The sequence below is a fragment of the Syngnathus floridae genome, chromosome 7 (genome assembly GCF_059516105.1).
Source record: "Syngnathus floridae isolate MCC-2025c chromosome 7, RoL_Sflo_1.0, whole genome shotgun sequence".
NCBI lineage: Eukaryota > Metazoa > Chordata > Actinopteri > Syngnathiformes > Syngnathidae > Syngnathus > Syngnathus floridae.
Window position 1 is genome coordinate 2449948 of NC_142419.1, and position 22492 is coordinate 2472439.

The 22492-nt window shown below is 42.9% G+C and overlaps 1 protein-coding gene across 1 annotated transcript in view; it reads right to left on the reverse strand.

Moving 5' to 3' along the window:
- appbp2 (amyloid beta precursor protein binding protein 2) overlaps positions 1-22492 on the reverse strand; it is a 237519-nt gene that overhangs the window by 113820 nt on the left and 101207 nt on the right. The window contains 2 exon segments of the mRNA XM_088380624.1: positions 7566-7651; positions 13724-13848. Of these exon segments, the coding sequence (XP_088236750.1) occupies positions 7566-7651; positions 13724-13848 (211 nt within the window).

The window sequence follows — 22492 nt, forward strand, 5'->3', positions numbered from 1 at the left end:
TTTTCACAAAAGTGCTGAGTTAATGACCTTATATGATACAAGAATCTTAACATCGTGCCTAAGACATCTGTCATCCAGTCACCCAGCTTTCCATGACGTCAATCATTCACAGTCACGTCCCACCAATCAAGTACCGTAATTTTCGGACTAAAAATCTCTCCGGAATATAGGTCGCATGAGCCATAAAATGCACAATAACGTGAAAAAAAAAAACATATATAAGTCAAGTACAAGTCGTATTTTGGGAGAAATTTGTCCTTTATGTAAACAACCACCGCGCTGCGCCACTGACGTCACTTGAAATTCAAATAATTCAGTAATTCAGTAATCCCTTGCTACATTGCGGTTAGTTTATCGCAGTTTAACTTTTTTTTAGTTTTTTTTAATTTTGAAAATTTGTGAAAAAATTCACATATAAGTCGCTACTCAGTATAAGTCGCCCCCCCACCCAAACTATGAAAAAAAACACGACTTATAGTCCGAAAATTACGGTAATTCACCTGCACCTGTCACGTGATCCCAGCCAGTCCTTGTCAGTCTGTCCCGTGATGCCACTCGCTAGCTCACTGCTCTCTCTCCGTCTGACTCCCATTGCCGACCTTGCCCGTTTACTGACCCGTCTTGTTCTGCCTGCTGCCCATCCTGACCAATCATCTGTTTACGACCTGGCTCTGCCTGCCTCCCGCCCTGACCATTTGCAGGTTTCAAAGCTGATCACGCAATTGAGACAACCCTTGCTAACGTGACTAATGATCATCTCCGAGATATAATTCGGACACCTCATCAATACTATTATTACTCAATCATCTTGCTGTCTTTGACACTGTCGATCATAACTTACTATTAGATAGCCTTAGAACATGTGTTGGTATTTCGGGGTCAGCACTTCCCTGGTTTAGTTCTTACCTCCCAGAGAGGTAATCTATGGCAATGTGACTTCTGAGTTTACTAAGGGATCGATATTTGGACCTATTCTGTTCAGCATTTACTTGCTTCTGCTTGGTGACATTGCACGTAAATATTATATTAGTTATGCGGATTATACCCAATAACTATGTGTGCCATTGGAAATAACAAAGCTGATCATGTGTATTTCAGTTCAATTGTAGTGTGCCTACGTCCATAAACTTGTGCACAGCCTTATTGGCTTTAGAAAAATTATATAGCATACCCATTTGTGGTGGTGGAGTATGGGCGGGCAGTGGCGGCTCATTCGGAATGGTGAGGTGGAAACAGAGACTGAAGGATAGACAGAAAGGAGAGGATCCAGTGACTAAAAAGATTGAAGTTTTATCATGAAAATGGGTGGAGGGATGGATATAGAGGGTGCTACAGGAGGTGATGGTGGACCAATTAAGAAAATAAATGCTCGACATGTTTTAACAATGACTGGTTAAAACAGGAAAAATACGCTATGTGGCTAAGACCATGCCCAGGTGATCCATTTTATATTAGCTGCTCCCTGTGCCCAGTAAAACTTCTGCTAAAATATGAAGGTAAAACCGCATTAGATGATCACACCAAGTCTAAAAAACATCAAAATCGAACCCAGGCTAGGGCAGCAGAGGCACAGGCACAGACAAGCACAACAAAGCACCTACCACACCCTAAGCCAGAGGTGTCGAACCCCAGTCCTCAGGGGCTGCGTTCCTACATGTTTTCCAAGTTTCCCTCGTTAAACACACCTGATTCAAATGATCAGTTCATCCTCACATTCTGCAGGAGCCTGATAATTACATTATTTGTTTTTATTCCACATAAGCAAACAGAACATAATTATTTATTCCCACCAATACTGCCCTCAGGTGTAAAAAAAAAAAAACTGTTGAAAATGAACGAAAATAATAAAGGCCTGCTATTAAATAAAGCAGTTAACTAAACAAATAACTAGTAAGTGTCATTTTTACTAATTACAGTTATACAATTGCAGCACAGAAGGGTGATTTTTATCTTGGGTTGGATGTGCGAAAGGCGCCATTACCTACAAACCAAAGGTCAATACGATGGTCAAAATTTACAGGATTTTGCCTGACCCAGGTGGCAACCCTAACTATTATCCAGAAAGATTCTTTGAAAAAAATCCAGGTGTTTCAAAGTCACATTAACACCTTGCTCACCCTTTGTAAATCATGTATGCTTGGGATATAGACCTAAAATCGTGAACAAATGTTCTCATGGTTAGTCCTAATAATGCATTTTACAGTTTGGTTTAAAACTACCCAATACATTTACTTTCACAAATACAATAAAACAGTGTTCCCTTTTCTTCTCCACACTTTATACAGGTGCCTGGAATATTTGGATTGTATCGATTTAACTTTACAGGTGTACACACAACAGTATTGTAACAACCTAAGTCTGTTTATGGACTTTTTTACAAACTCATTCCCATTCTTCAAACAACAAATTCAATTATGGATCTTTCTTGAAAACCTGTAATTTTAGAATAGAGTTGTCTGAGGAGTTTGACAGCAATAGATTGTTGATTTCTACTATAGCACCCTTTTTAAATTTATCTTGACTCAATTTCTTGAGTTTTGGATAGGGGGCTCTTGTGAAATTCTTGTTTCATTGCAATTTAGCTTCGAAGTTGCAAATACTTGAAAACATATTTACTCTGAAGTAGGGCAGCACAATAATGGGACAATATGCGATATGGGTGTTGGCTATCGCAATATCAATATTACAGCAATATTTTACATGTTTGTAAAAAAAAAATATACTTTTACCATCTAATGAAATATATAACTTTAAATTTGGGGAAATGGGAGGGCTATGTATTCTGATTTAAATCAATGTATGTAAGGCAAAGTTTGAGGTGCAAACATTTACACTTAACAAGTATCATAGGGCGGCTCAGTGGCGCATAGGTTAGCACGTTCTCCTCGCAGTTAGGAGGGTGCCATTTTGATTTCCACCTCTGACCCTCCCTGTGCCCGCGTTTCCTCTTACATCCCAAAAAACATGCTTGGTAGGCCGAGTGAACACTCCAAATTGCCCCAAAGTGCGAGTGCGGATGGTTGTTAGTCTTTGTGTGCCCTGCGATTGGATAGCAACCAGTTCAGGGTGTCCCCTTCCTACTGCCCGATGACTGCTGGGATAGGCTCCAGCACGCCCGCGACCCCCGTGGGGACAAGTGGTATAGAAAATGGATGGATGGATGAAAGTATTACCATAAACTTACTCTTACAGTGCTCATGCTTAAATTAGTTTTATTTTCGTTCAAACTTGATGTAAATTGCATCTAAAATATGAGCTGTAACGTTTTCTGTATACTTAAATGTAAAATATTATATTAGAAAACCAACAATTTTAACATAGACAGGCTCTCAAACCAGAACTTTAACATGCCTTCTTTTAAATTAAATTAAATCTTATAAAAATAATAATTAAAAAGTGCCCACGCTGCAGGTTGTCATTCCTTATATCATGGTAATTTAAAATGAATGGTAATAGTAACCCTGAAAATCAACACTGCACAAAAAAGTTATTCAAGGTGAGTGTTTTTTTTTTTTTTGTTACAACTACCACCTTGTTCACTTTCAAACAAGTACTTTGGTAACTAGATGTAGCTACATGTGGAAGGACCAAAAAGTCTCTCGGAACATGAGCTGCTTCCTTATGGTAACCATACTTTCTAACTGGTTTGTACAAGTGTGGAAAGTTGAGATGCTGCAGTAATATTAATATCTCACACTACTTCACACAGTAACTGCGTCTGTAATAACTTCTTCCCTGAAGATTCCCGGTGTAGTCACATATTTCAGACGTGCTATTCTTTTTCGGCACAAGTTTATTGTTTACGTCCTTATTCATTTGCTTCCTTTCGGCCATCGCCCATTGCTTCATTCCTTTGACCACAGCCGGGTAGCTGCTCACTGGTCACCTGGGTCTGCTCTAGCCAATAGGAAAGCAATATCAATGGGTGTGGGTTACGATGTACATTTAACCTGATCTGGTCAGAATCAGGTAAACACTAACGTGTGCAACACTATATGCAATACCATGTGGAGTTATTAATGTCTGTCCATCTCAGGTCCTCAAGAGTTGCTGTACTGCATGTTTTCCATGTCATCCTGGTGAAACACACCTGATTAAAATGATCAATCAGCAAACTCTAAAGTAGCTTGATCAGAATCAGCTTTATTGACCAAGTTTGTGCATGCCGGACAGGGAATTTGACTCAGGTTGACTCAGCCTCTGTACAACATTTAAGTGACTGACAACATTCAGGTAACGAACAACATTTAAGTGGCGAGAGCAAGATGTTGTTGCACAGTGATGTCTTTGAGTCTCTATGAGTGGTGTGAGTTCATCAGAGCAAGAGCCTGGGGGAAGAAGCTGTGTCTGTTGATTTTGGCGTACAGCGCTCGGTAACGCCGTCTGGAGGGGAGGAGTTTGAACAGACTGTGTCCTGGGTGAGAAGGGTCTGCGGAGATGTTACCTGCACGTTTCCTGGTTCTAGACAGGTACAAGTCTTGGATAGATGGGACGTTGGTCCCGATTATCTTTTCCGCAGTCCTAATTGTCTGTTGCAGTCTGTGCTTGTCCTGTTTGGTAGCTGATCCAAACCAGACAGTGATGGAGGTGCAGAGGATAGACTAGATGATGGCAGTGTAGAAGGATTTCAGCAGCTCCTGTGGCAGGTTGAACTTCCTGAGCTGTCTCAGAAAGTACAACCTCTGCTGGGCCTTCTTTCGGACAGAGTATGTGGCCGGTCCATTTCAGGTCCCGGGAGATTGTGGATCCCAGGAACTTGAAGGTGTCTGTGGTGGCAATAGCATTACTGAGGATGGTGAGGGGTGGAAGTGGCGAAGGGTCTCACCTGAAGTCCACTGTCATCTCCACGGTCTTGAGCGGGTTCAGCTTCAGGTGGTTTTGGCTGCACCAGTGGACCAGCCGCTCCACCTCCTGTCTGTACGTAGTCTCGTCACAGTCCCGGATCAGTCTAATGAAAGTGGTGTCATCCGCATACTTTAGGAGCTTCACAGTAGAGTCACCTGAGGTGCAATCGTTGGTGTAGCGAGAGAATAGCAATGGGGAGCGCCAGTGCTGGTGGTACGGGTGTGGGATGTGATGTTGCCCAGCCTCACCTGCTGTCTCCTATTGGTCAGGAAGCTTGTGATCCACTGACAGGTGTAGGCAGGCACCGCGAGCTAGGTGAGCTTCTGGTGGAGCAATAACGACCCTAATTGTGTGTATCTGGTGAGTTGCAGCAGTAAGACATGGAAAACAGTCAGGGCAAGCAGCCCTTGAGGTTTGACATATATGTTAATTAGAAGAATGCCGAGTAATTTTTATTTTGTGGACACTATTGTGTTCCTTGCATTTGTGCCCGACCGAATCTTTAGAGGTATTAACTGTGCCATTGGGACATGGGAAAACCATCTGTTGCCAAAAGATCACGTTTGGATAACAACATCTATAATAGTCTAGTCAAGTATCCAGGATGACTGATTAAAATATCAGTTGTTGATTTTGCTTGCTCTTGTGGACCACGGGTTTCCTGTCAGCAACCAGATACACCAATAAATAACACATATGCGGCCCATTAAAAGTCACATATTTTTGTGATGTTTAAACGTTTCCATAATGTTGTGCACCACACTTGTGATCTCTGAATGATCTGAGGAGGATTGTTAGAGTCGGCCAATTTGGCACCAATAATAAGTAAGGTGACTTGGCATTGTGACCTTTTCTCCTGGCCCAGCATCTTCTTATGTACGTATGACACCCTTAGAACCATTTTGGACTGATTAGACCAGTGGTTCCTGTTGGAAATGATATACTTTTTATCATTGGATTCTATGTAACTACTTTTGTGTGCAAGATTCTCCGCAGTATGTGACCATCAGGCCTCGTGAAAATGACTTGGGGGCATATGGCCGGCTAATGACTGGAGTCATTAGCCGCGCTATACAATAAGCCCCACAGTTAGCTAGACATGTACAGATCATGAGATTGTCATGGGATGGCTGAAGCAGACAAAGGTCTTATTTAAGATGAAGTCATGAGTACGGCACAGCGATGTATTCCCTAGCGATGTATTCCCTACGTCTTTGTTAAGCTAATGGTCATGAGACGTCCATACTGCCCCGTCCATAAAAGTATCCCCCTTGTTCTGTGGTAATGGGATATAACTATGGAATGTCCTTCCTGTTTGGAAACCTATTCGATCATGTACACTTGCCCCTTTGTTTCTCTCTCAATAAAAGCACGGCTAATCTCAGAGCAGAGTACGGGTCTCAGCCACACTTGCTGTGTGTCTGGGATGTGTCCTTCTGCGCAGAAGAAAACGCCAAGCCAAAAAGACCTACCGCCTCTGAGATTGATTTCTGATAAATGTTGTAAACCCAACAGTTCCCAAACTTTTTCAGGTTGGTGCCCCCTTGGCTCCCCAGTGATTTCCTAGCGCCCCCCCCCCCCCCCCCCCCAAACACACCCACAGATTTGGTATGCTGCAATTTGAAAAGAGAAAGGTTAAACACAAATGTGTATTTGTGAACCAATTTAAGCAAAAGCAAGTTTACCCTCTCACGTATTCATTTTCTTCTATTTACTCACAGAAATGGTGGCCGACGTGATCTAAGGCACGCCACCCACACAATGACACACGCGCGAACACGCATATATGCACACACACATGCACACACAGGCACAAAGTCATATATGTACATTCGTAACAATATATATCAGTGAATGCACCACCCTAACCAGCTCAACACAACACAACACAGCGCGTTCTGGCGAGTCCCCAATTTCATGTTGACTTGAACTCAAAATGATGTTGACCGCCAGAATGCGGTTTTTATTATAAGATAAAATTCTGAACATTACAAGCTTGAAATTACAAACCTGAGTTTTTGCTTTTGTAGTCTATGCTGTCTATGTGACTACATAGACTTCAGACTGCCGCCCCCCTACTGCCCCCTTCAACTTCTGACTTCGACTTCGGACTGCCGCCCCCCTACCGCCCCCTTCGTCCTCACCGCCCCCCCCAGATCTTTCCACCGCCCCCAGGGGGGCGATACCGCCCACTTTGGGAACCACTGGATTAGACCTTCCATGGCAATCTAATAGAAAAAGCTTTCTGGCATACATTAAATAGTTAAACTGAAAATATATTAACGATAAAAAAAGAAAAAGAGAAAATGTTCCCTCAGAAGCTTTCACCAAGCAGTGTATAAATAGCATAAATATTAGAGATCACAAGACATAAAAATAGGTGTTCACAGACACACCCCATCCAGTCAGACTGAGCTTCAGCTAATTGCAAAGAACGGCAAAAATTGTCTGGAGATGTCAATACGTGTATCCGTAATCACAGCATTAGGTGGTTCTAAAAAGAAATGACTCAGGGGGTAGACTACTTTTGCACACCACACTTTTTATACTAAAAATAGAAACCCATGTTGTAAATGAAAAAAAAAAATACAATAAAGTACTTTTATGTTCAAGTTATTAACATGATGGAATTTGGAAAAAAATCAAGGGGTATAGATACTTTTCTATGCCACTAAATGGCATTGTTTAAGTAGTGAGTAACCAATATTGCCTTTCCTTACCTTTGACTCGCTTAGATGAGGCTAGAAGCAGATGATCCTCAGGCAGAACATGAGTAATGATGTCTATAGCACGTTCTGCATGAAATCTTGCATACAAACAAAGAGATAATTTAACATATATTCAGTAATTTTACTCGGACAGAAAGAAAATATATTCTAGTCTTATGAAGACCCAATATTTCTTTAAGACAAAACTTACTGATCTAAAGCAATTGTGCTAATATAAGCATTTTTAAAAATGTGTATAACTACATATTGTAAATGACATTGATACATCAAATTAATTTCTGAAATTTGTATTGCATTGTATTGTATTGTATTGTATTGTGTTGAGTTTTCATCTTGGTTTATTGAAGCGATCAATGTTACAGCCATGAGTTAGTCAAGTAGAAGCAAGATGACAACAAAACTACTGAATCTGGACACAAATAACCAAATCAAATCAGAATGGTTTGGCATATACCACTGGCTTCAAAGACACTATTGTTTTTCTGTAAAGTGTGTCTATTTGCCGCAATCGAGGGCACCTCCGACATCCATTTTTTTCATTGATTTTCATATTATGTATTACTTGTGCCCTCTCTGCATCCATTACAACCTGGTGATCCTGAAAGGGGGATCCTTCCGTCTGTGGTCCCTTCTCAAGGTTTCTCATTTTCCCCTGGTAGGGGTTTTTGAGTTTTTCCTTGCCCTTTTGGGAGCTTAAGATCAGGGGATGCTTTGAGAATAATTGTCAACTTTTGTCTATGTGAAGCCCTTTGAGACTGTTTGTGATTTAGGGCTATACAAATAAACTTGACATGACTTGACTTGTATGGTGGTGCACAGGGATCTATTTTGAGGCCCTTGCTGTTTTCATTGCATTTGCTGCCCCAAGGTTTAGCACTTCCTTCCACTGCTATGTGGATGTCAGTCAGATCTATTTCCCGCGGAGCAAAAAAGGATACATTCGCCTCATGTCCTGCCTAGACGATTATCAAAGTCTAGATGTCACAGAATTGTCTAAATTGCAATGAAAAGAAAAAAAATATAGTTTTTGGTCCAAGTGGCCCCACATCTCATCAAAATATATAACATATTTCAATATGAATATAAAAATTTGCTGAAAAATGGATCAGTTAACGATGAGCTAACCGTGAACAAAATGTGATTAATCCCGATTAAATATTTTAATCGCTTGACAGCACGCACATGCCCACGCACGCACGCACGCACACACACACATGCGCGCGCGCGCACACACGCGCACACAGAGACAGACACATACATATATACAGTGAAACCTCTACTTACAAACGTCAACACTAACGAAAATTTCGAGATACGAACTGGAGCCTCAAGATTTTTTGCTTTGACTTATGAACCAAATTTGTCATTCGAACCCGTGAGTCTGTCAGAGCGTGTCAGGTGACATTGTGACGTGTGTGCGCGTCTCTACCCTTGCCTCGGCCACTTCTTGTGTTCGTCTTGGCGAGTGTCAATATGCTAATATTGACAAGTTCATCTGTAGTCTCCTAAGAAAGCTCGTGCACATAGCGTTGAGCGTAGTCAGAAGAGAGTGTTGCAAATAGAGAACTTAAGAAAACAATACACAATTCTCCCACTCCCACCCGTCTCTCAAGTGCCTACTGCTAAAGCAAGTCATTATGTCTTTCAAGGCAGAACATTTCAAATTAATATTACAAACCGGATTTGGTTGAAGTTGGGAAATTGTGTAAAATGTAAATAAAAACAAAATACAATGATTTGAAAATCCTTCTCAACCCATATTCAATTGAATACACTACAAAGACAACATATTTAATGTTCAAACTGATAAGCTTAATTGTTTTTTGCCTAATAATTAACTTAGAATTTCATGGCTGCAACACGTCCAAGAAGTTGGGAAAGGTGGCAAAAAATACTGAGAAAGCTGAGAAAAGCTCATCAAACACCTATTTGAAACATCCCACATGTGATCAGGCTAATTGGGAACAGGTGGGAACCATGACTAGGTATAAAAGGAGCCTCTCCAAACATGCTCAGTCATTCACAAGCAAGGATGAGGCGAGATTCACCACTTTGTCCGCAACTGCGGGAGAAAATAGTTGAACAGTTTATGAATAACATTTCTCAAAGCAAAATTGCAAGGAATTTAGGGATTTCAACATCTACGGTCCATAATATCATCAAAAGGTTCAGAGAATCTGGTGAAATCACTGCACGTAAGCGCCACGGCCGGAAAACCAAGACTGAATGACCGTGACCTTCGATCCCTCAGACGGCACTGCCTTAAAAACCGACATGAGTGTGTAAAGGATATCACCAAATGGGCTCAGGAAAACTTCAGAAAACCACTGTCAGTAAATACAGTGTGTCACTACATCAGTAAGTGCGGGTTAAAACTCTACCATGCAAAGCAAAAGCCGTTTGTGAACAACATCCAGAAACGCCGCTGGGTTCTCTGGGCCCGAGCTCATATAAAATGGACTGATGCACAATGGAAAAGAGTTTTGTGGTCTGAGGAGTCCACTTTTCAAATTGTTTTTGAAAAATACTGGACGTCGTGTCCTCCGGACCAAAGAGGAAACGGACCATCCGGATATCCAGCATCTGTGATGGTATGGGGGTGCATTCGTTCCAATGGCATGGGTGACTTACATTTCTGTGAAAGCAACATAAATGCTGAAAAGTACATACAGACTTTGGAGCAACATATGCCATCCAAGCGACGTCTTTTTCATGGACGCCGCTGCTTATTCCAGCAAGATAATTCCAAGCCACATTCTGCACATGTTACAACAGCGTGGCTTCGAAGTAAAAGAGTCCAGGTTCTTCCCTGGCCCGCTTGCAGTCCAGACCTGTCTCCCATTGAAAATGTGTGGCGCATTATGAAGCGTAAAGTACAACAGGAAAGACCCCGGACTGTTGATCAACTGTAGCGGTTCATCAAGCAAAAATGGGAAAGAATTCCACATGAGAAGCTAAGGAAATTAGTCTCCTCTCTTCCAAAACGTTTATTGAGGGTTATTAAAAGGAAAGGTGATATAAAAAAGTGGTAAACATGCCCTTTCCCAACTTCTACTGCACGTGTTGTAGCCATGAAATTCTAGGTTAATTATTATTTGAAAAACTAAATAAAGTTTATGAGTTTGAGCATTAAATATGTTGTCTTTGTAGTGTATTCAATTGAATATAGGTTGAAAATGATTTTCAAATACCGTATTTGCCGGTGTATTGGTCGACCTTTTTCGATCCAAAATCGACCGAAAAAAATCGACCTCGACTTATACACCGAGTCATAAAATTTAACTTCATATTCATCGCTTCAAATGTGATGGTAACCAAGGCCGTTTCTCATACATCTCATTGTGCGTTGGCACTTAGAACATTTGAACCGGGAGGCGTGCGCGAGTGCGTGGCCCGCTGGAAGTCAAATGAGGCTCCGCGATTTCATCCGCGGTGCTTATAAAGTGCCGATCCGCTCGGCGGGAGCTATTTTCGGCCACTTGGCGCGTGCGCACGGCCTCCCGGATGTGCCGGGCGGCGTGCGCGAGCTCGCCGGCCGCGGGAAGTCGAATGAGGCTCTGCGATCTCCTCCGCGGTGCTTATAAACAGCCGATCCGCTCGGCGGGAGCTATTTTCGGCCATTTGGCGCGTGCGCACGCCCTCCCGGATGTGCCGGGCGGCATGCGCGAGCTCGCCGGCTGCTGGAAGTCGAATGAGGCTCCGCGATTTCATCCGCGGTGCTTATAAAGTGCCGATCCGCTCGGCGGGAGCTATTTTCGGCCACTTGGCGCGTGCGCACGGCCTCCCGGATGTGCCGGGCGGCGTGCGCGAGCTCGCCGGCCGCTGGAAGTCGAATGAGGCTCCGCGATCTCCTCCGCGGTGCTTATAAACAGCCGATCCGCTTGGCGGGAGCTATTTTCGGCCACTTGTCGCGTGCGCACGGCCTCCCGGATGTGCCGGGCGGCGTGCGCGAGCTCGCCGGCCGCTGGAAGTCGAATGAGGCTCCGCGATTTCATCCGCGGTGCTTATAAAGTGCCGATCCGCTCGGCGGGAGCTATTTCCGGCCACTTGGCGCATGCGCACGGCCTCCCGGATGTGCCGGGCGGCGTGCGCGAGCTCGCCGGCCGCTGGAAGTCGAATGAGGCTCCGCGATCTCCTCCCAGTGCTTATAAAGAGCCGATCCGCTCGGCGGGAGCTATTTCCAGCCACTTGGCACGTGCGCACGGCCTCCCGGTGGTGCCAGGCGGCGTGCGCGAGTGCGCTGGCCGCTGGAAGTTGAATGAGGCTCCGCGATCTCCTCCGCGGTGCTTATAAAGTGCCGATCCGCTCGGCTTGGAGCTATTTCCGGCCTCCCGGTGGTGCCGGGCGGCGTGCGCGAGCTCGCCGGCCGCTGGAAGTCGAATGAGTCTCCGCGATCTCCTCCGCGGTGCTTATAAACAGCCGATCCGCTCGGCTGGAGCTATTTCCGGCCACTGCGCATGCGCACGGCCTCCCGGAATTTGAACACATTTCGTGAATAAATTTTGCATATTTCTGATTAAATTTTGAAGTTTAATATACTGCAACAATTGATCTCGACTTATACAAAGGATATATCATAAAATCGTAAATTTACGTCGAATTTTAGGGGGTCGACTTATACATCGAGTCGACTTATACACCGGCAAATACGGTAATTGTATTTTGTTTTGATTTACATTTTACACAATTTCTCAACTTCAACCGAATCCGGTTTGTACATTTTACATTCATTCTCATGGGGAAAATTGCTTATATTTACAAACTTTTCTACCCACAAACTCGGATTTGGAACAAATTAAGGGTGTATTCAGACCTGACTGTTTGGTCCACTTTAAAAGGACCAGGGTTTGATTCTAACACTGGTCTGGACCGTCCGTACCTTTTATGCAGGTGTGAATACATGCAAACGAATCGTGGTGCGGATTACAGAACCGGACCAAGACCCACTTTTTTTGGTCTCGGTTCGCTTCCAAATGGACTCTGGTGCGGTTGTATAGACAAATATGCAGAGCAGGAATGAAGCACGTAGGACTCGCATGTTTTCCTCCATTTCTAGGTCTGTGCTCTGTGTGCCGCCCTGGTCAGTGCTGTCCAATGGGAGAACAGATCATCACAAGCGTGGATGTGTTTACAAAATATACTTCACTTGCAAACTGTATAGTCTGAATGGGAACCGCACTAAACGAAAACAATTAAGTCCGCTTTTGGCCCGGACCTAACAAGCGAACTAAAGGAGTTTTCTGACCTGACTACACTCTTAAGTTTGTAAGTTTATATGTCACGCTCACACCTGCCCGTCAATCAGCTCAATCACCCACACCTGCCGGCTGCTCGTTAATCTCCCTACATAAACCCTGCTATCCGGCTACGTCCCTGTCAGTCTGTCCCGTGAAGCTACCTGTTTGCTCACTGCGGTCTACCTGTCTGACTCCTGTTGCTAACCTGTTTCGTTCGCTGACCCCGTTTCGTCTTGCCTGTCGCCCATCCCGACCATCTGCCCGTTACTGACCATGCTCTGCTTGCCGCCCGCCCTGACAATCAGTCCATTCTTGACCACACTGTGCTCACTGCCCCTCCTGAATCTGCCCGTCCCCAACTACAATCACCGCAAAACACCCCGCCCTGCTACGTGCTTGCTTTGCTGCTCTCTCCATCAGGTCAGCTCCTGGTCCCCGGGTTCCCAGCGCGCCGTGGACCGCGGTCATCCAAGTAGCTGCAGCGTCCCACGCCGCGGGACGAGCATCCACCCACTCCTGCTCGAGCTCCAGCACTCCACTTTCCCTTCCCTTGCATTCAATAAAGTCTGTGTTACTCTGCGCTTGGCTGTCCTGCCCTGTCTGTCACATTATATGTGTGTATTCAGGTTACTAAATTGCTGCTTAGGGTGAAGTGAGTTGAATTGACGGCCACCGTACAGTGCTCATGTCTCAAGTTTGCACTTAAAAGTCAAAGCAAAAAACAAATGTCAATGCACCAATGTATTTGAAAAGCTTCACATTTCGCTAGAGCTTGACTAAAGGGTCAGCTGTAGTTAAAGAAAAACAAAAATGATGACACACTAACCCACTATTGTTAACAAAACATTGTTATGTACTGTATATGTAATGTCCAACAGTATTCACTTTTTTATTTAAATTCACTGTACTCACAGTGCGTTATCGAATTTCCCAGAGCTGTACTGGTGAACATAGGAGGAATAGGCCAGGTCTTCATGAGCTGTAGCAACATGGATGTTTTTTCCTCCAAATAGAGACTGTCTGATGTCCAGTGCTGTCTGGGATTTGCACAAAAAGAAATTATGTTTTTAGATGCATGCATGTGCCTTTTATTGTTAAAAGTCAGAATGAAATAGTATATTAGTATTGTGTTGTGGTACACATTGTGAGCCATTTCTTTTACAACTGTGAAGCTTAGCGATTTAAACATCCTTCAGCGAGTCCTTACTTATAATTTTTTTTTGAAATTGATGAATGAATAATGGAAGTGTAAATAAAGTTTAAATAATGGTTATAGAACTACGTATAACACACGTGGTTACACTCATTTTTGTTGCGGGCCAGTATGTGGTTATGGCTTACCTCTAAGTGCCATTTATGATGTTGAAAACAAATCTTTAAATGTCTCATTGTCATATTACATATACACAACAAATTGAGGGATTACTAGTTCTGACATTATGAGTGAAGAATCATAGCTCAGTTAATGTGCATATCACTGTAAAAAGGTGACTAACAATATAAAATCTCAATATAATTCATTTCATTTAACAATTTAAAATGTTGGTACAGATTTTAGCAAAGATTATGGAAGTTGACACACGTGATTTGCTTTAGCGGGTTAGACAAAATGATGTAGGGGGTCAGATCTAGCCCCCAGGCCTTGAGTTTGACACCTGTGCTTGAACCCACAGGTTAGAAGGAACCCTCAACTGTTATTAGTATCATAGTTGTTGTGGTTGCTAATGCTCTTGTTCACCCATCATTTCATTCTCAGGACATGCCAATAACAGTTTGCTGGGAGATAGACAATGACAGAGTACAGTCAAACCTCGGTTTTCGAACACCCCGGTTCTCGAACAAATTGGAATTTGAACAAAAAATTCGAGATTTTTTTGCTTCGGTTGTTGAACAAAATTCGGAGGTCGAACCTCGTGGAATGAGCTGGGAGGACCCAAGAAAACCCGACCGCGGGGCCCGAATGTCGACTGACTCCGTTGTTATTGTATTTCCGTTACTTTGAGGATTGTATTAAGCCCTAATCATGCCTCCAAAGAAAGAAAGTGGGAGCAGTAAAGCCATCCTAAAACACAAAGACACTCCTAAAGCAATGCGAACATCAGCGCCCGGCGTGCTGCAGTTGCGCGATCGGACTAAATTAAGCTCCCTGTGCACTAAGGTCCACTTAAATTTTGGAAAGTACATCAGGACTTTGAAAATATTTTCTAAATTTCAGCGACGGCTCTGTCACAATAATGCGACCAGCGCAGTGCAGTTGCGCGGTCGGCGGCGCGCTACGGTTGCGTGTTCGGCGCGATCTGACAAAAATGCACAAATGAAAAATGCTTTAAAAGGCTTTTTTTTTGTCTTGGAACGGATCAAACATTTTTCCATTATTTGTAATGGGAAAAATAGATTCGGAATTCGAAGGATTCGCTTCTCGAACTGCCTTCCGGAACGGATTGTGGTCGAAAACCGAGGCTTGACTGTAATTGGCTGATTGTTCTGGAATTCTGCATCATTTGTTCTTTCTCAACTTAGGTCAACTCAATCTTATATATCGAGCACCTTAAAAATTCCTTCGCAGTGAATCAGATATTAGAAAAAAGACACAGCGTTAAAACAGTAAACACAATAAAACACAAACAGTGGTTCTTAACCGGGGAGTGAGAATGCTTCCTAGGGGGTGCGAGGATACCCTGGGGGAAATTTACAATTTTTGGGGGATAATGGTCGGGTAACTGAAAAAAGTGAAAAATTCTGGAAATCAAGAAGTCATTGTTTTAATTGGCATTAGGGATAATGCTAATTAAGCCTTATAGCTGTAAAGTAAACCAATTACTATTATAATAATTATTTAATATATATGATATATACTAATTTTTATTTATTTATATTTGTATTTTATGTAGTTTTAATTCATTTTTGTAAGTAATAAAGTTAAGTACTGTTAAACGAATAACAATACACAATAAAAACTTGGGACGCTAACATGATTTTGACAGGTATGCTTCAGAACACAGTTACCGTAATTTTCGGACAAAAAGTCGCCCCGGAATATAGGTCGCATTAGCCATAAAATGCACAATAACGTGAAAACAAACATATATAAGTCGCTCCGGAGTACAAGTCGCATTTTGGGGGAAATTTATTCGACAAAATCCAACACCAAGAACAGACATGAACGAGCAACAGCAGGCTAAACGATAGGTATGCTAACGTGACATAAACAAAAACGAAGAGCTGAGAACAGGCCTGACGTAACATTCAGTTATTCAAATGACTATTATATAAATAACACATTTATAAAACCATCTGTGTCACTCCAATTCATTAAATCCATCGATCGTCCTTTATGGAAACGATGCCGCGTATGCGCCGCGCCGCTGACGTCTAAATATTCTAAATATTCCACAGACCCATATAACGATATATAAAGTATATATCAAATAATTATCATATAAGCAACAATATTATCAAACCATCTGTGTCACTCCAAATCATTAAATCCATCGATCAAATTCCTCGTCCTTTGTCAACAACGCCGCACGTGTGCCCTGACGTCAGCCTCGTCGTTATTCCACAGATCTAGTATATAACTATATTATAGCGTTAACAAAGTACAAGGAAAGACATGGGTTTGGTAAACGTCTCTTTATTTAACAAAACAAGAGTTCAACGACTCAACAAGTACTGAACTGTAACGATAAAAACATATACAAGTTGCTGTACGAAATAAAATATATCAAATAACTCTAACATAAATAGTTCACCACCACACGGCCCCAAGCACCGGCATCGACTTCCAGGTGTGTGGCGGCGTGGACTTCCAGCCACGGAGGTGGAAGAGAGCTCCATAGAATAGGACCGAGCGTGCGTAAAAGCCATGTCCGAGCCCCATCCACCGTCCCCGGACAGCCACCCGGCCGAGCGTCGGCCCACGACTTCCATCCACGGAAGTGAAAGAGAGCTCCATAGAGTAGGACCGGGCGTGTGTAAAAGCCATGTCCGAGCCCCATCCACCGTCCCCGGACATCCACCCGGCCGAGCGCCGGCCCCCGACTTCAATCCACGGAAAGAAAGAAAGCTCCATAGAGTAGGACCGGGCGTGCGTAAAAGCCATAATAGTTTTTCAAACCTTCTGTGTCACGTCGAATCATTAAAACCTTCAAACTCTTCGTCCTCCGTGTCACTTACAAACAAAGCCACTAATGATGCCGGTAGTACGTGGGGGCCTTCGTCATCCCGTGATCGAATCTTTGTCCTTTATGTAAACAACCACCGCGCCGCGCCACTGACGTCACTTGAAATTCAAATTACAGTAATCCCTTGCTACATTGCGGTTCGTTTATCGCAGTTTAACTTTTTTTTTCGTTTTTTTTAATTTTGAAAATTTGTGAAAAAATTCACATATAAGTCACTCCTCAGTGTAAGTCACCCCCCCACCCAAACTAGGGAAAAAAACGTGACTTATAGTTCGAAAATTACGGTACTTGCTCATGAATTTGGTGTTTAAAGGAGACATAGCTCGTAAAATTTACTTTTTTGGCTTTTAAAAACATTCTCTTGTGTACCTGGAGTATCCAGGAGTGTAGAAAAGTGTAATATATGCCTCCAAGTGCTGCAGAGATACTGTTATGATCGTTTTGGGGGCTATTTTTTACTATGTTCAGATTTCTCCGTTTTCTATTATGTTTTTTTATCTATTAGATCACATCTGATGGGGTGGAACAAACCAAACAAGTTAATGGGTATTGCCAAATGGAAATCCGAGTAATAAACATGGCGGATTCGCAAAGACGAATCCGCTTTGTATATTACTCTGTGAGATTTTTGTAGTTCAAACAACTCAAGGATGCCGAAGTGGAGGGATCAAAATGTTCCGTTGTTGGACGCATCAATCCACACAAATCCGTGCACAACATCAGAACCTCAAAGAAGTGCCTGGTCAAATTTAATTTTTCAAGCAGTGTTCCCACGTTTGTGGGCAAAGTCCAGAAATATTTTGCCAGTATAGAGAAGGATTTGCCTTTAGACTTCATTTCGTTGATGGTTCAGTTCCTTCAATCGATGGAAACGACGGACACGATAAAGCGGTAAGTTTGAGAAGACACAAAATAATAAACTGTAGTTCACTTTAATAATATTGTATGTCTGCACTCATTTTCATAGCATTAGCGTCAGTCTCGCTGCTGCTCACTCTTCAGAGAAGATGCAAAGAGGAGAACAACTTGCAACTGGCCACCTTAAATACTACTGGAGATGTTTTGTAAAGAAATATACCTTCAACCAGAATCTATACTCTCATTGGTAGCTATAGGAAGTGTCATTTTTCTTTTGGGGTTTCCCAAATTTATACACCTGCCTACTTTTGTTCAAGTAATGATTGCACAGTTTCTGTAAATCCTATGAACTTCATTTCACTTCAAATATCACTGTGTTTGTCTGCAATATATTTAACTGAAATTGCTGATCCGAACAACCAATGATTTACAGGGTCCGGTAAAATGATCTGACACATTTGTAGGTTTAATAATATGCAAATAAATTAAAGAAACAAAAAGTTTTTTTTTTTGTATGATGCTGTTTTGTTTTGTTTCATTTCGTTTCATTTTATTTTCGTTTCCGAATAATGTTATTTTGTTTCGTTTCAGTTGCTAACATGAATTAGACCGGTGAGCATCGCGCTTTCATTGTGGAAACGTTTATCAAGAACGAATCTGTAACTGCAACACAATGAGCGTTCCGTTTGCGCTTCAGACTTGGTAGACATGATCCGTACCTGCTCGAAACACGATCTTGTTATGGGTTACTAACTTCAGAGCCAATTTGTTTGTTTGTTTATTTCGAACATTTAAAGAAATACAAGAAAAGAAAGTAAAAAATACTGAAAATAATAACTCCATAGTACAATAGAGAAGAAAGAAAAGAAAAAAAACATTGCGTTATAAATTTTCACTTTTATCATAAAAAAATCTTATTTGTTCAAAAGGGAGTAGAAGGAAGCCTAGGCTTATCTAGCTCTACCCCTTGTAACCACATGTTTGCTTGATTCCGTCAAGATTTGTCCATTTTCAGATATGTTAAAGATAAAAAAAAAAAAAAAAAAACTTTTCCTCACCCCCCGTGGGTGGTCTCTTTTTCCCTTCAAGCTCGGGTCCTCTACCAGAGGCCTGGGAGCTTGAGGGTTCTACGCAGTATCTTTGCTGTTCCTAGTACTGCACTTTTCTGGACTGAGATGTCAGATGTTTTTCCTGGGATCTGGTTCAGCCACTCCTCCAGTTTGGGGGTTACTGCCCCTAGTGCTCCAATGACCACAGGTACCACTGAAGTCTTAACTCTCCAGGTCTTCTCCAGCTCTTCTCTGAGCCCTTGATATTTCTCAAGTTTCTCATGTTCCTTTTTCCTAATGTTACCATCATTTGGGATGGCTATGTCAACCACAACGGCTTTCCTCTGCTCTTTGTCCACCACCACAATGTCCGGTTGGTTCGCCATTACCATTCTGTCTGTCTGGATCTGGAAGTCCCAGAGAATCTTGGCTTGGTCATTCTCTACCACCTTTGGAGGTGTTTCCCACTTGGATCTTGGGACTTCCAGTCCATACTCTGCACAGATGTTCCTGTACACTATTCCAGCTACTTGGTTATGGCGCTCCATGTATGCTTTACCTGCCAGCATCTTACACCCTGCAGTTATGTGCTGGATTGTCTCAGGACCTTCTTTGCACAATCTACACCTGGGGTCTTGTCTGGTGTGGTAGATTTGGGCCTCTATTGCTCTGGTGCTCAAGGCCTGTTCTTGTGCAGCCAGGATCAGTGCCTCTGTGCTGTCCTTCAGACCAGCTCAGCTATATATATATATATATATATATATATATATATATATATATATATATATATATATATATACACACACACACACACACACACCGTATTTTCCGGACTATAAGTCGCTCCGGAGTATAAGTCGCACCAGCCATAAAATGCCCAAAAAGTGAAAAAAAAACAGATATAAGTCGCTCCGGAGTATAAGTCGCATTTTGGGGGCAATTTATTCGCCAAAATCCCACACCAAAAACAGTCATGAACGAGCAACAACAGGCTAAACGATAGCAACAACAGGCTAAACGATAGGTATGCTAACGTGACAAACACAAACAAAGAGCTGAGAACGGGCCTGACGTAACATATAGAGTGATTAAGGACAACTATTACATGAATAACATGTTTATAAAACCATCGGTGTCACTCCAATTCATTAAATAGCAACAACAGGCTAAACGATAGGTATGCTAACGTGACAAACTCAAACAAAGAGCTGAGAACGGGCCTGACGTAACATAGCGTGATTAAGGACAACTATTACATGAATAACATGTTTATAAAACCATCGGTGTCACTCCAATTCATTAAATAGCAACAACAGGCTAAACGATAGGTATGCTAACGTGACAAACTCAAACAAAGAGCTGAGAACGGGCCTGACGTAACATATAGAGTGATTAAGGATAACTATTACATGAATAACATGTTTATAAAACCATCGGTGTCACTCCAATTCATTAAATAGCAACAACAGGCTAAACGATAGGTATGCTAACGTGACAAACACAAACAAAGAGCTGAGAACGGGCCTGATGTAACATCTAGAGTGATTAAGGACAACTATTACATGAATAACATGTTTATAAAACCATCGGTGTCACTCCAATTCATTAAATCCATCGATCGTTCTTTGTCAACAATGGGTGCGCACGGCTGAGGGCGCTTGCACTTCAAAATATTCCACAGGCTCATATAACGATAGATAAACTATATTTCAAATAACTATAATATTATCAAACCATCCGCGCACTTCAATTCCATTAAATCCATCAATCAAATTCCTCACCCTTTGTCAACATCGCCGCGCGTGCACCCTGACGTCAGCCTCGTCTTTATTTCACAGATCTACTATATAACTATATTGTAGCATTAACAAAGTACAAGGATAGATGTGGGTTTGGTAAACGGCTCTTTATTAAACAAAACAAACTTCCAAGCGTGTGGCGGCGTGGACTTCCAGACAGACCGGGCGTGCGTAATGGCCATGTCCGAGCCCCGCGCACCGTTCGCGGACAGCCACTCGGCCGAGCGCCGGCCCCCGACTCAGTTGAGTAGGACCGGGCGTGCGTAAAAGCCATAATAGTTTTTCAAACCTTCTATGTCACTCCAAATCCTTAATACCGACTTCCGGGTTGTTCTGACAGATCGTCGCTCTTCGGACACAAAGTATGGCAGCGGACCAAGAGGTATGTACGGCTTCGTGCACCAACTGCACCCTTCTCTTAGAGAGGTTGTCTCTGCTAGAGGGACGTGTCCGCCAGTTAGAGCAGAATAGTGCGATAACAGTAGTTGCGGCGGACACAGACGCGGGCTGTAGTCAGCCCGCTAGCCCGGTTAGCATTAGCCCCAAGCGGCTTGCTAATCGCGATGAGCCAGGTAAGACGCATAGCCGTCCAAAGTCATCTCGGTCTACTGGCCCTCGCACTTTGGTCATAGGCGACTCCATTACCCGAAACATTACGCTTAAAAATCCAGCCACGGTAATGTGTATTCCTGGGGGCAGAGCACCCGACATAGAAGCTAATCTTAGGGAGCTGACTCGCAATAGGCCTAGTCAACAGCGTAGTTCCACCAACACTAGCTACTCGGACATAGTGATACACGTCGGCTCCAATGATGTTAGGATGAGACAATCAGAGATCACAAAGAAAAACATAGCGAGGACTTGTGATCTTGCCAGAAAGATGAGTCGGCATCGAGTATTTGTCTCTGGCCCCCTGCCTGGGAGAGGCACTGATGAGCGGTTTAGTAGGTTAGTCTCCCTTAATCGATGGATGGCTGGGTTCTGTAAAAAGCAGGGACTGTATTTTATAGATAACTGGTCATCCTTCTGGGGTCGCCCCGACCTGCTGAGGAAGGACGGCCTTCACCCTAAGCCTTCACTCTTTCTAGGAATATAGATTACTGTTTGAGCCTCTCATGACAGGTCACTCTAGAGCAGGCCAGGACACAGGTGATTAGACCACCTGTGAGGATGGGTTTGGAGTCTGTTAAGTTAAAGTTAACTAGCGCTAGGCTAGACTTTCAGCATACACATAGCTCCTCGTGTAGACTAGAGCGCGACAGTTTAAATAGTGCTGCAGTACACATAAACACACTTTCTACTGGGGTAGTAGACAAATCCAATCACTCCGTCCCGACCGGTCTTGCTGATGAAACGGTGCCTGTTTTAGACAACTTCACATGTGTAACAAATATTCATCATCAAATTCCCACGGTCGTTTCATCCCACCGCCCTAAGTTAATGACCTTATCACGGAACATAATCTAAACGTTTTTGGTCTTTGCGAGACCTGGTTAAAACCTAATGAACTGCTGCCACTTAACGAGGCCTCGCCTCCAAATTTTGTGAGCTCGCATGTGGCACGTCCTCGAAAAAAGGGTGGGGGTGTCGCCCTCATCTCAAATTCTGAGCTTAGATTTAGGCCTCGCTCAATTCACGTATTTAAAACATTTGAAGTTCTCATTGTGCGATCCACTGCGTTACCGTCATTCTATCTTGTTGTTATTTACCGCCCACCCGGGGCTTACTCTGGCTTCCTGGATGAATTTTCAGAATTTGTGGCTGATCTAGTGACAAATGCAGATAATATAG